General features: G+C 39.2%; 2 protein-coding genes across 2 annotated transcripts in view; one reads left to right on the plus strand and one right to left on the minus strand.

The window, feature by feature from the left end:
• The window catches only part of SV2C (synaptic vesicle glycoprotein 2C), a 298,491-nt gene that overhangs the window by 245,571 nt on the left and 38,666 nt on the right, over window positions 1-14,254 (minus strand). The window lies entirely within an intron of this gene.
• On the plus strand, window positions 11,561-13,970 carry LOC142470554 (uncharacterized). The gene is made up of 3 exons (XM_075577546.1): window positions 11,561-11,643; window positions 12,007-12,760; window positions 13,958-13,970. Exons 1-3 carry the CDS (start codon window positions 11,595-11,597, stop codon window positions 13,968-13,970), a joined length of 816 nt encoding a protein of 271 aa, XP_075433661.1. The 5' UTR covers window positions 11,561-11,594.

Consider the following 14,254-nt stretch of genomic DNA (forward strand, 5'->3'; position numbering starts at 1 on the left):
ATGTGCAGTGAGACATGCAAATCACCGCTAATAGCGCTACTACTTTGAAGAATAGATATTATTTTTGCATATCATTAGCTTTGAGGATCCCCATTAATAATAAGAAAAATAACACTGTTCCCTATTTCGGTAATTTAACGTTAGTAGGTCAAAATTGCCAGAGCTCCGAGGATCTATGCCTTAGATTCTTAAAGTCAGAAGGGACAGAGGCATCATATCAGAATTATAAGGAATGTAACAAAAGTTGCAAATGGGCAATCAATTTTAAACGAAAAAAGGATTGTAATAGAAAGTAAGATCAACTCAAAAAAGTTATTTAAGTACATCAATAACAAAGATTAGAAAAGAAAATATAGGACCCTTTCAGTGTTCGATGGACAGGAAGTTATTGGAGATAAGGTAAAGGCAGATGTATTAAGCAGAAAAGGCAAGATATTCAGCGCTCGTGCTGTAGTAATACAATGTGGAAAATCCCTTTGCAGCACGTGCATGGAGCGTCTCCCCAAAGGCTCCTACTTCAAATGTGATCCCCCCTAAGAGAGGGGGGAAGACACCCTGAAAAACAAGGTACGAAAAAATGCACAAATGCGCACCAGGGATTAATTAATGGTAATTTATTAAAAATACACACAGATACTGAGGGGATCCAACCCACCTCAGCAATAAATGCTATAAAGCTAAGACACAGTGATCGTGGATTGTGACCTCTGATGCTAACTGAACCTTAAACAGTACAACATACAAAACACAGTAAAAATACACAGTAAAAATACATCTGATAAGTAAAAAATGAAATTCTAACTAACGATTTGGAATGAAACCGCCATAGAAGTATGAACAGTTGGCAAGGGGAGACGGACACTTACACTGAGGCAGAAATGCGGGTTCACGGTGTCTTCAAAGGGATCCGGATCTCGACACCGTGAAGATGGAACGCACCGCTTGTGCCTCTTGCAGGCTCCGTCTCAGCTTGTCAGGAAACACGCGCAGGATGACCTGTCGTGACCTCTACGCGTTTCGCACCACGTGCTTCGTCAGGAGGTCACGTACAGCGTCATCCGCGCGTATTTGTAGGCGGCAGACAATCAGATGGGTCGGCCCCCAAACTGACACCCTTTAAATGCCTAATAAGTGCGATCATAATAAAACCTCTTTCTCACTGACTTTCTCACTGACTGCCCTTCCCCTCAATATCCGACTAGCACCCTCTCTATCCACCTTTAAAACCCATCTTAAAACACATCTCCTTATCGAAGCATATGAGTAGCTCCGTGGCTGATACTTTACACCTCATACATCGACCTTGGCCCCTTGCAGGCGCACTTACCAGAACACCTACCTACTGTCTCTGTATGTTCTTCCTACCTACCAATTAGATTGTGAGCTCTTTGGGGCAGGGACTCCTTTTCCTATGTGTCAATTTTATGTCTGAAGCACTCCTTCCCATTATGTGTTATTTGTATTATTCGTTATTTATATGATTGTTACGTATATTACTGCTGTGAAACGCTATGTACATTAATGGCGCTATATAAATAAAGATATATATATATATACAGTGTTCGACAAACCTATACATTTGCTCGCCCCGGGCGAGTGGATTTAAGCCCCGGGCGAGTAAATATTGGCCCAAGCAGCACACGTTTGGTACTAGGTGGCGAGTAGATTTTTTTGTGTGGCGAGTAGATTTTTTGGTGATTTGTCAACCACTGTATATATATATATATATATATATATATATATATATATATATATATATACATACATACAGTACATACAACAGAGAGTTGTCATAGATATAACTGTAGCCCAACCTGAAAAGGTTCTATGTGGAGTAACTCAAGTTTGGTACTGGGACCCCTACTTTTTAACTTGTTTATTAATTACCTTTATGATGGCATACAGAGCAAACTAAATACATTGTGTAAGATAGTAAAATCAGAGCAGGATGTCATTTCTCTCCAGAAGGAATTGGATGATTTGGAAACTTGGGCAGGTACAGTAAATGACAGATGAGGTTTAATACAGATAAATGTAAGGTTATGCATTTGGCAATATATACCGTGGCAAACAAGAATAAACAGACTACTTACAAATTAAATTGGACAAGCTTAAATCAATCCTTCTTGGAGAAGGATTTAGGAGTGCTTGTAGAAAGCAAGCTTAGTTATAGTGCCCAATGTCAGGCAGTAGCTGCAAAAGCAAATAAGATTTTATCTTGTATTAAACGTGGTATGGATGGAAGGGGAGTAAGCATAATTATCGCCATAGTATAAAGTGACGATACCTTGAATATGAAGTACAGGTTTGGGCATCACTCCATAAAAAAAGACATTATGGAACTAGAGAAAATACAGTGAAGAGCTACCAAATTAATAAAGGGGATGGAAAATCTGACTTATGAAGAGAGACTGGCTAAATTAGATTTATTTACATAAGAAAACAGTGTCTAAGGAGGAATATAATAACTATATATACAAATATATTTAGGGTCAATACAAGGAAACTTTCAAAAGTGTTATTCATCCCAAGGGGAGTACAAACGACACAGGGTCATACATTAATGTTGGAGGAAAGGAGATTTCACCAGCGATAAAGAAAAGAGTTCTTTACAGTACGGGCAGTTAAAATATGGAATTCATTACCCGTGGAGACTGTGATGGCAGATACAAAAGATCTGTTTAAAAAAATGCTGGACATCTTTTTAGAAAGGAAAGGTATACAGGAATATACATGTAGCCATGTATAAAAATTGTATACAGCTCTTTTTCATGCTGGCAGTAAACCTGGTAAGTATGCAGGGTTGCCAGCAACAATCATGGAGGTTTGCCCTCACACCCTGGTGAGGTGTCATATGTATACAAGGGGAGTGGTAACATGCTTTGTGTCCACTGTTAGTGACACAAGAGGTGTGGCTGTTTTCTGAGTCTATATAAGACACTGAACTGCCAAACGTTAGTGTTTTAGCCTAAGGGCAAGTGTTAAGTCTGGGTTCACGTTCAAGGCTGTCAGATCTAAGACCAGTTACTTACCCACTGTGATCAGGGACCTGACACAGATGGTGATCTCCCTTAGAGGAGAGGTGATCAAACTTTTTTGAGAGAGAGGAGGAACTTCTGAGAGGGATGCACTCCACCAAAATGAGAGGCTAGGACGACCGCTATGAGTGGCAGTCTGCCTGAACATGCAATAAAGATGCCCAGTTTCACAAGATCCTTGCTGTGTGAGAGTGAAGTTATTACACAGAAGGAGGCACCCAGAAGGAGGTCCCCATCAGACACTTCTCCCTGCAGCCGCAGAGATCCTGATGGGGTGGAGGCGCTGCATCGTATGTGAGTAAGACTCAGATCACACTACCTCAGATGCCTGTCATGCTGATATCCCCATACCAACCAAGTGGGAGACTCAGGAGTCCTGTAAGCCAGCAGGTGCACCACACGACATACAGACATGTAATGGGGCCAGTAGACCACAGGGGCCAATGTGAGATTGGGTGGGGGCCCGTAAAACCATTACATAAAAAATAAGTAAACATACTGTAGGAAGGATGTTGATCCAGGGAGAAATCTGGTTGCCATTATTGGAGTAAGGAAGAAATTTATTTTCACCTTATGAGACATCACTGGATAATGTTTCATTTTTGTTGTTGTTTTGCCTTTCACTGGATCAATATACATTAAATATAATTATGGGATAAGTATCTGTAGTCTAAATTTAGCATTGTTGTACTTGATGGACATATGTCTTTTTTCAACCTCATCTACTATGTAGCTATGTAACTATGTTACGATATAACTCTGTAGCCTTTAATGGATTGAAAAGCCCTCAAAAGAAGAGAAAGGGAGGCAGTATAAGGTTGAATTTCTAAAATGATCAATATAAAATATGCACATTAGAGTTATAACTTCCTTCACATAAGAATGGAAAGAAACAACAAATCATATATGGCTAGGAATTGTATTTAATTCACTAATTATAAAAAAAAATCAGTGCATACTATAAAATATGATCTCCACATTGTAAAAGTTGAGAATGTAATATGCTTAACCAAAAAAAGATATTTATCACAGTATTAAAGCAAGGACTAGAATTGATCAATCAGGTGTTTCATTTACAGTTTTGTAGCCCATTTTCTTTGATAAATAGCCATTACTTTGGTCCATACTGTATGTATGTTAATACATACACAGATAGAGGAGAGGCCCCCACTGTTGGGACCCATTTGGGGCTCAATGTCTGGTTCTTCAAACGTCGTTTAGTTTTAAGTACATATGTGTTTTCCCCAACAATTACAATTAAATTAATATATTATTTTTTTCAGTAGAGGTTGAGTGTTATCTATAGGGATTCTTTCCTTTCCCTGATTATGCATGTATGTTAATTATTTTCCCATGCCATTTTGCTATGTATTTGCTATGTATTCATAAAAATAATGCAACCTAAATGTTGTGCCTTTATTTTCATAAGCATTTAAATATGGTCAGTAGCCGATGAATGAATAAGTTGTTTCTACTATTCATAGTCAGACATTGTTGGTTTCCTTTGACCTAATTATTACTAAAATTAAGTAGATGTTTGTTTACTGCCCAAGGACGTATACTTTGAAAAAACATTTCGGACCTTTGTATTGTCACTTTCTTACTGGATCATGCTAATTTGCACATACTTTATCTAAATGATCTACGCAGAAAGAGATCTACATAAAGCGCCCCCCCCCCCCCCGGCCATAGGCGGAGGGTCTAATGACCGGCGGCGGGCTAGCCTTCACCTCGCTGGCCCGCCCCCACATCTCCCTCCCCCGCTAGGGGAGGGGTTTCCAGAGGGCCTATGTAAGGCCAGGCTGACGGGCAGCACGGCCTCTTTGCTACCCAACAGACGATTCCTACCCACCAATCCTTTTAGGTAGTGTAGGGCAATCATGTAACAACCAGCAGCTAAATGTTTAGCAGTGCCATTGTATTCCCCGTAAGGTAAACATATTGATTGTATGTATGTATTGCATGCGGTTCTAATGTTTCTTTGTTCTGTTGCAGTATTAACTGCTGATACTGTGCTGAGTGAAAAGAACGAGGTTCCGAGCAGAAGGGGTCATTGATCAGTTTTGCCTTTGTCGTGGCGGCTCTTGGGGGGTAGGTGCTTGTTTTTGTCAGACTGGGAGCAGGGCCGTTTGAGCCCGGGTGGAGTACAAGTGGACCAGGTCAGTTATCCATGACCTCGAAAGCCCGCTCGAGTAGGCAACACGAGGTCAGCGGTTCGAGGGCCGGCTGACCGTCCCCTCCCCCTACAGTCAAAGGAGCACTCTGGCAGAGAGTGGCAGTTGCCCCACTTAGGTTTTCTGTATAAATAAATAGCCATGACCATTTTACCTCTCGTTCCTGTTTCCTGTCTTTAGTCGTTCATTACATGTGGGTTCAGGGCGGGGGAGAGGGGTACCACCTGGTAGCCTTCCTGGTCATGTACATTTCCCTTCCATGCTGCTGACTTCCCCCAACATCCTGTAGTGGGTTATGACTAGAGATGGGCGAATCCGCCCAAACCTTTTTCCCGGATTTTTTTGCATTTCCCCCCAAAATCCGTTGCGCAGTTGTTACACAGCCTCACTGTGGTCTTACACTTATCCCTGTAATAGACCTATTTCAGGGACTGGATGTGAGTAACATCACCTTGCGCGATGCGCTATCTAACATTATGTTAAATCCCTGCGTTAACTAGAACAGAGCTCTGTAGGTATGCGTTGTTAGGGGGGACACCTCTTTTGCATATCGTTAGCACTAAAGTCTATTATAGTAACGCAAGGGCTCGTTACGGCTGAAAAAAGCATGTAACACATTTTTACTGAGCTTTGAAGATCCCGGCTAGCACTTAACGGATCCCTCATTAAGTCATAACGGATCTCTGAGGATCTAACCATTAGTGTTTCAGATGCAGAAAAAAACGGAATGAGCACAGCTGATATAAAAGGGCTGGAGGCAAGTCTAACGAAAACATTTTTATTCGGGCATGATAGCCAAAATTTAAAAACTACAAATGAATCCTCTGACGCGTTTCTCGCCTCTAGGGCTTTATCAAAGCGCTCTAGAGGCGAGAAACGCGTCAGAGGATTCGTTTGTAGTTTTTAAATTTTGGCTAAAATGCCCCAATAAATTTTTTTCATTAGACTTGCCTCCTGCACTTTTATATCAGCTGTGTTCATTTCGTTTTTTTCTGCATCTACAGTATGTCCCCTCCGGGACAGAAGCACGCATTGGAACAGGAGCCCCTCCCAACACACACCGGAGCAAAGCAAGTTCCTGCGGTGTGAGTATATACTATTGAAGAAAGTAAGCAGTGAGTTGTTTTTTCCCAGCCAGTGCGGTGCAGAGTGATATTACCCCCTTGTACAGCAGAGCCAAGGGACATTCAGGACCCACCTGGAGAGGGATCACCACGAGAAGACGGAAGTCCAAGACGGTTACGGTAAGCGGTTGTTTGTTTCCGAGTACTGGAGCTCCGTGTGGTATGCTATTTATGTTCAGGGGCTACGGACACCACACATACAATAGGCTGGTAGACGTACTGCTATACTGGGAGTTAAAGGGTGTTCGCATCTGTTCCTGCATCATACCCCATTAGGGGTTTCTGTTTGCATTTTACATTCCACTGCCATCTGGCCACGCATTAGAGCACCCATTAGGGAGGTATCCCTTATCAACTAGTGTTTATTTCCTTCCACCAATACATCAAAATAAAAAAATGCATCCCTTTGGGGGGCTAGTAGAATAAAGGATCAAATCTTTAGCACACAATCTATCTCATTATACATAGATTTGTATTTACAAAACGTGTAACAACGTTGAAATCGTACTTGAAGTATACAAGACAAATATTACATTTTGTAGATGCAGTATCTCACATTGGAATAAAGAATATTTCTTGGTTACTTTTGATGTCACAATACAGTTATATACTAATATAAGTTATGATCAAGGGTGCCAAAGATAAAAAAAAAAATGGAAGAATAGACTGTTCTTTTAATAAATGGAATAGGATTTAAATTACAACATCATTCTTTTTGGTTTGAAATTGGTTTTATATTCATGTGTACCAGAACGCCGTGATTCACACCAAGCTCTGTAAATCTCTTTATGGGATGGTGGGAAGACCAATTAAGCATGTGCTCTGACAGCTTTACATCGATGATGTGTTTCTTATATGGCAAGGAGAAAGGGGCTCCCCTGATTTATTTTTAGAATACATTACTTTAAATGACAATAAATCTTGTTTTTACTTAAAAATACAGTATATATCATTTTTAGCTCTACAGATATACATAGAAAACTAGAAAAGATATGCCATAAACCTTAAATATGTTTTAGCATGAGCAATCATTAATGGCTGTATAGATAATTTCAATGATTGAAAATAAATTGGTCTCACCAAATATATATATATATATATATATATATATATATATATATATATATATATATATATATATATATATATATATACACACACACAATTCCCTTCTTTTTATCATAATATTAAACTGTAGGGTAATGATGAAGTGCACAAAAAAGCATTTGTGCAATATGTACAGTGGTAATTACTCAAAATGTGAGCACATGTTCTCTTATCAGTTTTGTTTTAGCACAAGTTACTTTTTATTCCAATCTCATAATGTAATGTACTTTTCTATTTTGGAATAATATTAACCTTCAAATATATTTTAAACGTCTCACATCTATGATTTTTGAAAATTGCATAATTATTCAGTCCTAATCACAGTAACTGCAGTCACTAAAAATTACATTCCTTCCTCTGTTTGGTATCATGTCTGGCTATTGGCTAGTGTATCTACCTGGGCATATATTATTCTTATTGTTGCAACAAGGCTTTTGAGCCTAAATGTAATTACTTTCAATGAAAAATAATAAAACATCTGTTTACTTGTAAATCTGTCATTTGTTTTGCTCCACTGACAAAACTGAATGTAAACTTTGAGGAATGTTCTAGAAGTAATTGCAGAAAATACAATAAGTATTACTCATCCAAGTAAAGAAATTGTAAATCATTAGATGTATTACACCCCATGTCCTGATTTTTTTTTTTAAACGTATAGGCAGTTAAGTAGGACGTTAAATCAATAGGGTAGTTTTAAAGGACACTCACTCAGTATTTTTCAAAGCTGTTTTGGCAATCTATGGATAAACCACACCTTCGACTTCTCTTCTCAGCACAGGGAAATGTAAAAACATGATATGTCAGATATCCCTCTAAATTAAATAAAAGGTCTCCCTTTATTACTTCATTTATTGGAGATAATAACATTACAAGAGAAGAAAAAAAGACCCAATGGTGGTTATTCAATAAACTGTGATAGTGATGTTTGGCGCCCTTAATTGGAGTGTCTGGGCCTCATGCAGTAAGCGACGATTATGTGAAATCGGCAAGCTTATCGATTAGTCATGTTATTGGCGGTTTTCCCTCTCCGTATGCAGTAAGTGCCGAATACATTCAAAATCAACCCGAAAACAAATCCGCCCACTCTCACGATGATGAGCCGATCACACACAGGTGTATCGGCGTGCGTGGCGGGGTGCTGTTAGGTTGCACAATCACAAATCTTGCTGAATCAGGCGAAACAAGCATGTTTTTGATTGTGCGCCATATTTAAAGGCAACGTGTACTGCTAATCATTCTCTGTGTTGTTGGGAGTGAGAGAGAGAGAGAGACGCACAGAGCTGGACGATTGAACATTTGCATATTGACTGAGAGACTTGTTGTGTATTGGGTGAGCTTTGTCCTTTGTTGTTTTGTTTACATCTTTGTCTTGTTTTATATGTGGAAGTGGGTCGTGTGATTGCCTGTACATTTCTTGTCTGTTTTTTGTGAGTGCTGGAAGTATGCCCGCAAAGCGTGGGAAGAGTGATGCTGGTGGGAGTGGGAGTGCTACTCGTGCGAGTACGCGTCGGAGTGAACGTTCTGTTCAGGGGAGTGATGTTGCTGGTGCACCGAGTGGTGTTGCTGGGAGTGGGAGTGCTGTTGTTGGGAGTGGGAGTGCTGGTGCTGCGAGTGGTGTTGCTGGGAGTGGGAGTGCTGTTGTTGGGAGTGGGAGTGCTGTTGCTGTGAGTGGGAGTGCTGGTGCTGGGAGTGGGAGTGCTGTTGCTGTGAGTGGGAGTGCTGGTGCTGGGAGTGCTGGTGCTAGGAGTGTGAGTGCTGGTGCTAGGAGTGTGAGTGCTGGTGCTAGGAGTGTGAGTGCTGGTGCTAGGAGTGGGAGTGCTGGTGCTGGGAGTGCTGCTGGTGGCGCAGTTGCTGATGGGGTGTCTGGTGGTGGCGTGCTTGCTGGTGGCCAGCTTTTGGAGGCTCTTCCATTGGAAGAAGGAGAGTCCAGTCAGCACCAGCCAAGCTCTGACCCTAAACCTGCTCGGAAAAAACGTGTGGAGAAGCCACGTAATCCTCGCTTCAATGACCAGGAAAATAGGGCTCTTGTCACTGGCATTCTGGAGCACTATGACAGTATATATGGACATTTAGTAGGTAAGTGTAACTTTACATTTATTATTCAAATACATGTGATCCTAGGTCATCTGAGTTTTGTTCATATGCAAATATGGGTACACAATATCTTTCTATGTTCATTAGTGTGGAAACACAGCTTTTTATCATGCCTTACAAGGACAAATAAACACAGGCGGTCAATTTGCCAGAACTGCATACAATATGAATGCAACCTTGCTTACATGTATAGGTTTAGTAGTGAATGCTCATGTGCTGCACATATTACACATAAAACAGCATGTTTGCTATCACTTGGAACAGCTAGCAGTGTAGGAAACTGGTGCTTATATTATTATTCATTTACCTCATATCTTTTATATGTTTTTCAAGGGCGGACAAGTGCAGCAAGCAAAAAAGAAATGTGGGACACAATAGTCATTGGTGTCAATGCCTGTGGGAATAGTGTCAGGGACAAGTATCATTGTCGGAAAAGATTTGATGATATTAGGTCCAAATTGAAAAAGAAAATACAAGACCAACGCGTGCATGCTACTGGCACTGGAGGTGGGCCCACACCACAACGTCTCATATTGACTCCATTGGAGGAGCTGCTTCGGCCAAAATTACTTACCGTCATCGTGGAAGGCTTGGCTGGTGACCGTGACATTGGAATTTATCCGTCACAATTTCCATCAGGTGATAAATATTACTGTACTAGGCGTGTCGTTGCTTACAGTTATTTTGCATAGTTACACTGCTTTTTATACTGTCTTCACAATATAAGCATACCTGCATCTATATATGTATATGTCTGATTCTGTATATATATATCTCAAAATAGACATATATGTAGTAGTCCTACTAAAAGCAGTAACTAATATAGCACGTGCCATTGCGTGCTCATTTACATGTGAATTCCCAAAATGCATAGCTGCAGTGGAAGCAATTGATGGTGGGCGAAGATGGGGAACAACAGGGTAGTACACGTGTAACACATGTTCATGAGAAATTATTAGTAGCTACAGGTACAGAACAGAAATATGTATCATGTTATTGTGTATTTTATTGATTTTACTCCGACAAACATGACATTACTGCCTATTTTAAGCATGCATCAAAGAAATTGCATGTAACGGCCTACAAACATCACTGGCACTAACACATCTATAGTTGCTTATGAAAAGGTCCATTTTTGCTTTATGTCATATACAGACAGCATAATGAGGCACACGTAGCATATGTTATGTCATTGTTTTCATAACTTAAACACTGCAGATGACTACTTAGCTCATCTACCATTGTGTTAAAGCAGCTGCAATTAATATCTCATCACAGCATACACTTCAACAGAGGGGGTGGGGTTCAGCACACACACTAATTACAGCCTCATTTCACGGTCAACTTAGTTCACACCATTTGCACCTGTTTCAAGTCATTGAAAGGTGTGGCTGATTAGGCTTTTTGGGGAAGGGAATACCTTTCTTACAACCTGAATAGCACAACTGAAGTTAATCACACTCATTTGAAAGCTTAACTCTAGCTACTAAATGCCCCAACAACTCATTACTTATCAAAGCGTACGTCACACATTAGTTCACTCATATCTATAGTTGAACTACTATGAAAGACACATTATCACACACTGCATGTGTTGTCTTGTTGAGTCACAGCCACATTCAGGTGTGCCACATCTTCGATTAATGTACCACACATATCCTCTACCAAAAACAACACTTTTTGCAATATGACCACCTTCATGATAACCATTGTGAATGGTCATCTCATGATAGTTATGTACATTATGATACTGATATCACTACACAACATATGATTTTTATGTACTCATTTAATCTATTTATCCTCACGCATTACTGCAGAAACATAGTATGTTGTATGTTAGGGAACTCAAAAATTCTAAGTACACAGGCATGTACAGTGTTATTACAACTATTTATGTTCACTTTCACACACATTTTCGGTTAAGGAACTGATGTTGTTAGTTAATCATAAATACAGAACATACAATAAGTGTTTGTTCAATATTTACACATGTAAATGTAAAACTTATGTTATTGTTATATATAGTTGCCCCTGGAGGACATGTGTCACCTGAGATGGAACAAGTGTCTTCACCTGGGTCAGCCAGCTCAACACTACTAGAAGGTGAGTGTATCATTTGCTGGCCATATAATATGTGCTCTTCTATATGTTATGTTGTCATGTGCATTATTTGTTTTGCACATCTTCTTTAAATAGGATTACTTAGTGTCAGTGAAAATTAAGTGTAAGGCAACATGTATTGTGTTAGTGATGTTAATTATCATGTAGGACTTCTGAGTTTAGAGCAACTTTTCATTCATTCATATTTCATACTGAGTCCAAACATTATTCGTAAGTCAAGGTAGTTTTTAATGAGGTTATAAAACGTATGCTAACATGTTAGGTGTTACTTAGGACATAGTACAATTACATAGTAACACAGCATACATTAACATGCCATTTAATAATGTGTACATTTCTTTTTAGAACATCATGGTGATGAGGATGATGAGTATGATGAGGATGACGCCACAGAAGAGACTGAAATACAATCATGTGACCATGAAGAGGTGCCAATAGAAACTGTTGTACCGCCAAATCGTCCATCAACTTCCACATACGATGCAATTGTAGCTTCAGAGGGAAAAATAGTGGACGCAGAAAATCGTCGCCATTCAGACATGATGACAGTGCTGGAAAGGATGATTGGACTGCAGGAAGAAACAGTATCACAATTGGCACATCTCCACAGAGTCTTCATTGAAGTGCCTAAACAGTTGCAAAAAATCAACACCTCATTCGAAGCATTAGTTGTTCAGCAAACACAAGCTAATTACTGGAGAATGACTAATGTACCACAATTCAACACCTCCCAGCCAGGATCTGTTCATGCAGGTCAGTTTTCACCACATTCATCTGATATTCATTCACCAGGCCCAAATGTTACCGGTCAAGTAGCAGAGATTGCTGTGCAGGTTCCTGACGACATACTACCACTGCCATCTGTACAAAATCAGCAGCTGACACCTACAAAGGAGCCCACAAAAACAAAATACAAGCAGTTACTACTGACCAGTTTTTGGTCAAAAACAACAAAAGACACACATGAAACAGACCAACCATCACTTGTGCAGTGTCTACCAACTTGCTCACATGTGTCACTGGGCACAAGCCCTGTCCGTGAACAGTCACTACCCAAAAGCCCTGTAGGTGAATCGCTGCCCAAAAGCCCTGTAGGTGAGTCGCTGCCCAAAAGCCCTGTAGGTGAGTCGCTGCCCAAAAGCCCTGTAGGTGAATCGCTGCCCAAAAGCCCTGTAGGTGAATCGCTGCCCAAAAGCCCTGTAGGTGAATCGCTGCCCAAAAGCCCTGTAGGTGAATCACTGCCCAAAAGCCCTGTAGGTGAGTCACTGGCCACAAGCCCTGTAGGTGAGTCACTGGCCACAAGCCCCGTAGGTGAACAGTCACTGGCCACAAGCCCTGCCCGTGAAGTGCCAGAGGCCACTCAAAGTGGCTCTGTTGTGCCTAAAGTTGGTGGCAAAAGAAAAAGGAAAATTCAAGAGACAACAAGCAGGCCTGTTACTCGCTCGCAAAAGGAACAAAAAAAATAAATGTTATAATTCAGAAAATATGTCTTTGGCCTTGTTTTGTTGACTTCAGATTATCTAATTACTATTGTATGTATGCTGAAGACTGTGTTGTTTCCAAACTTTCAACTATGTTCTTGTACACGTGAAGTTTTGGAAATGTTAACACTCATAATTAATTGTGTTATAAATATTTATGTTGTAATCGTCTGTTCAGTAATGGTCCACCAGGAGCCAGTTGCTAAGTTTAGAGAAGCTGCCATTGACTTTGCAGCAAAACATTGCATTTGGGTGTGTTAATTGATGTAAGAATTGCATATGCATATTAGTCACATGCAATTATTAAAACACCTAAGTAAGTGCAAACATCTTTCTTGTACGTGTACAGCAGGATTATGTGTAAATTATTACTTACCTTTGCCTTGCTTGGCCATTGTAATTTTGTCCTTTAATCAGTTGTGTGTTCGTTTCTATAACATCTCAGAATGTATAATAATATATATACACACACACACACACACACACACACTGAGTGAGTGTGAGTGTGTGTATATATATATATATATATATATATATATATATATGTATATATATATGTATATATGTGTATATATATATGTATATATGTGTATATATATATGTATATATGTGTATATATATATGTATATATGTGTATATATATATGTATATGTGTGTATATATATATGTATATGTGTGTATATATATATGTATATGTGTGTATATATATATATATATATATATATATATATATATATATATATATATATATATATATATAGTACTATATAAACTGGTATACACAAAGTAATACACTTCATGGTTCCTTGTGAAAGCACACTATTTTAATAATACAGGCCTAATGTTTGAGAAATATCCTAAGTATGAGACTCTAACAGTATTGTGCTTAAACAAATGTTTATTACTTAATTCAATCATGTTTCTCACCATTTAAATAGGTTTCATACAAGGTATACTTAATGCCATCAATGTTGTGTGTACTCCTGCAATATAAAAAAAAAAAAAATATTATATATAAATATATATATATTTTTATAAGAGATATATTTATATATATATATATATATATATATATATATATATATATATATATATACACACGTATTTAAACT

Source organism: Ascaphus truei, chromosome 1 (genome assembly GCF_040206685.1).
Source record: "Ascaphus truei isolate aAscTru1 chromosome 1, aAscTru1.hap1, whole genome shotgun sequence".
Lineage (NCBI taxonomy): Eukaryota > Metazoa > Chordata > Amphibia > Anura > Ascaphidae > Ascaphus > Ascaphus truei.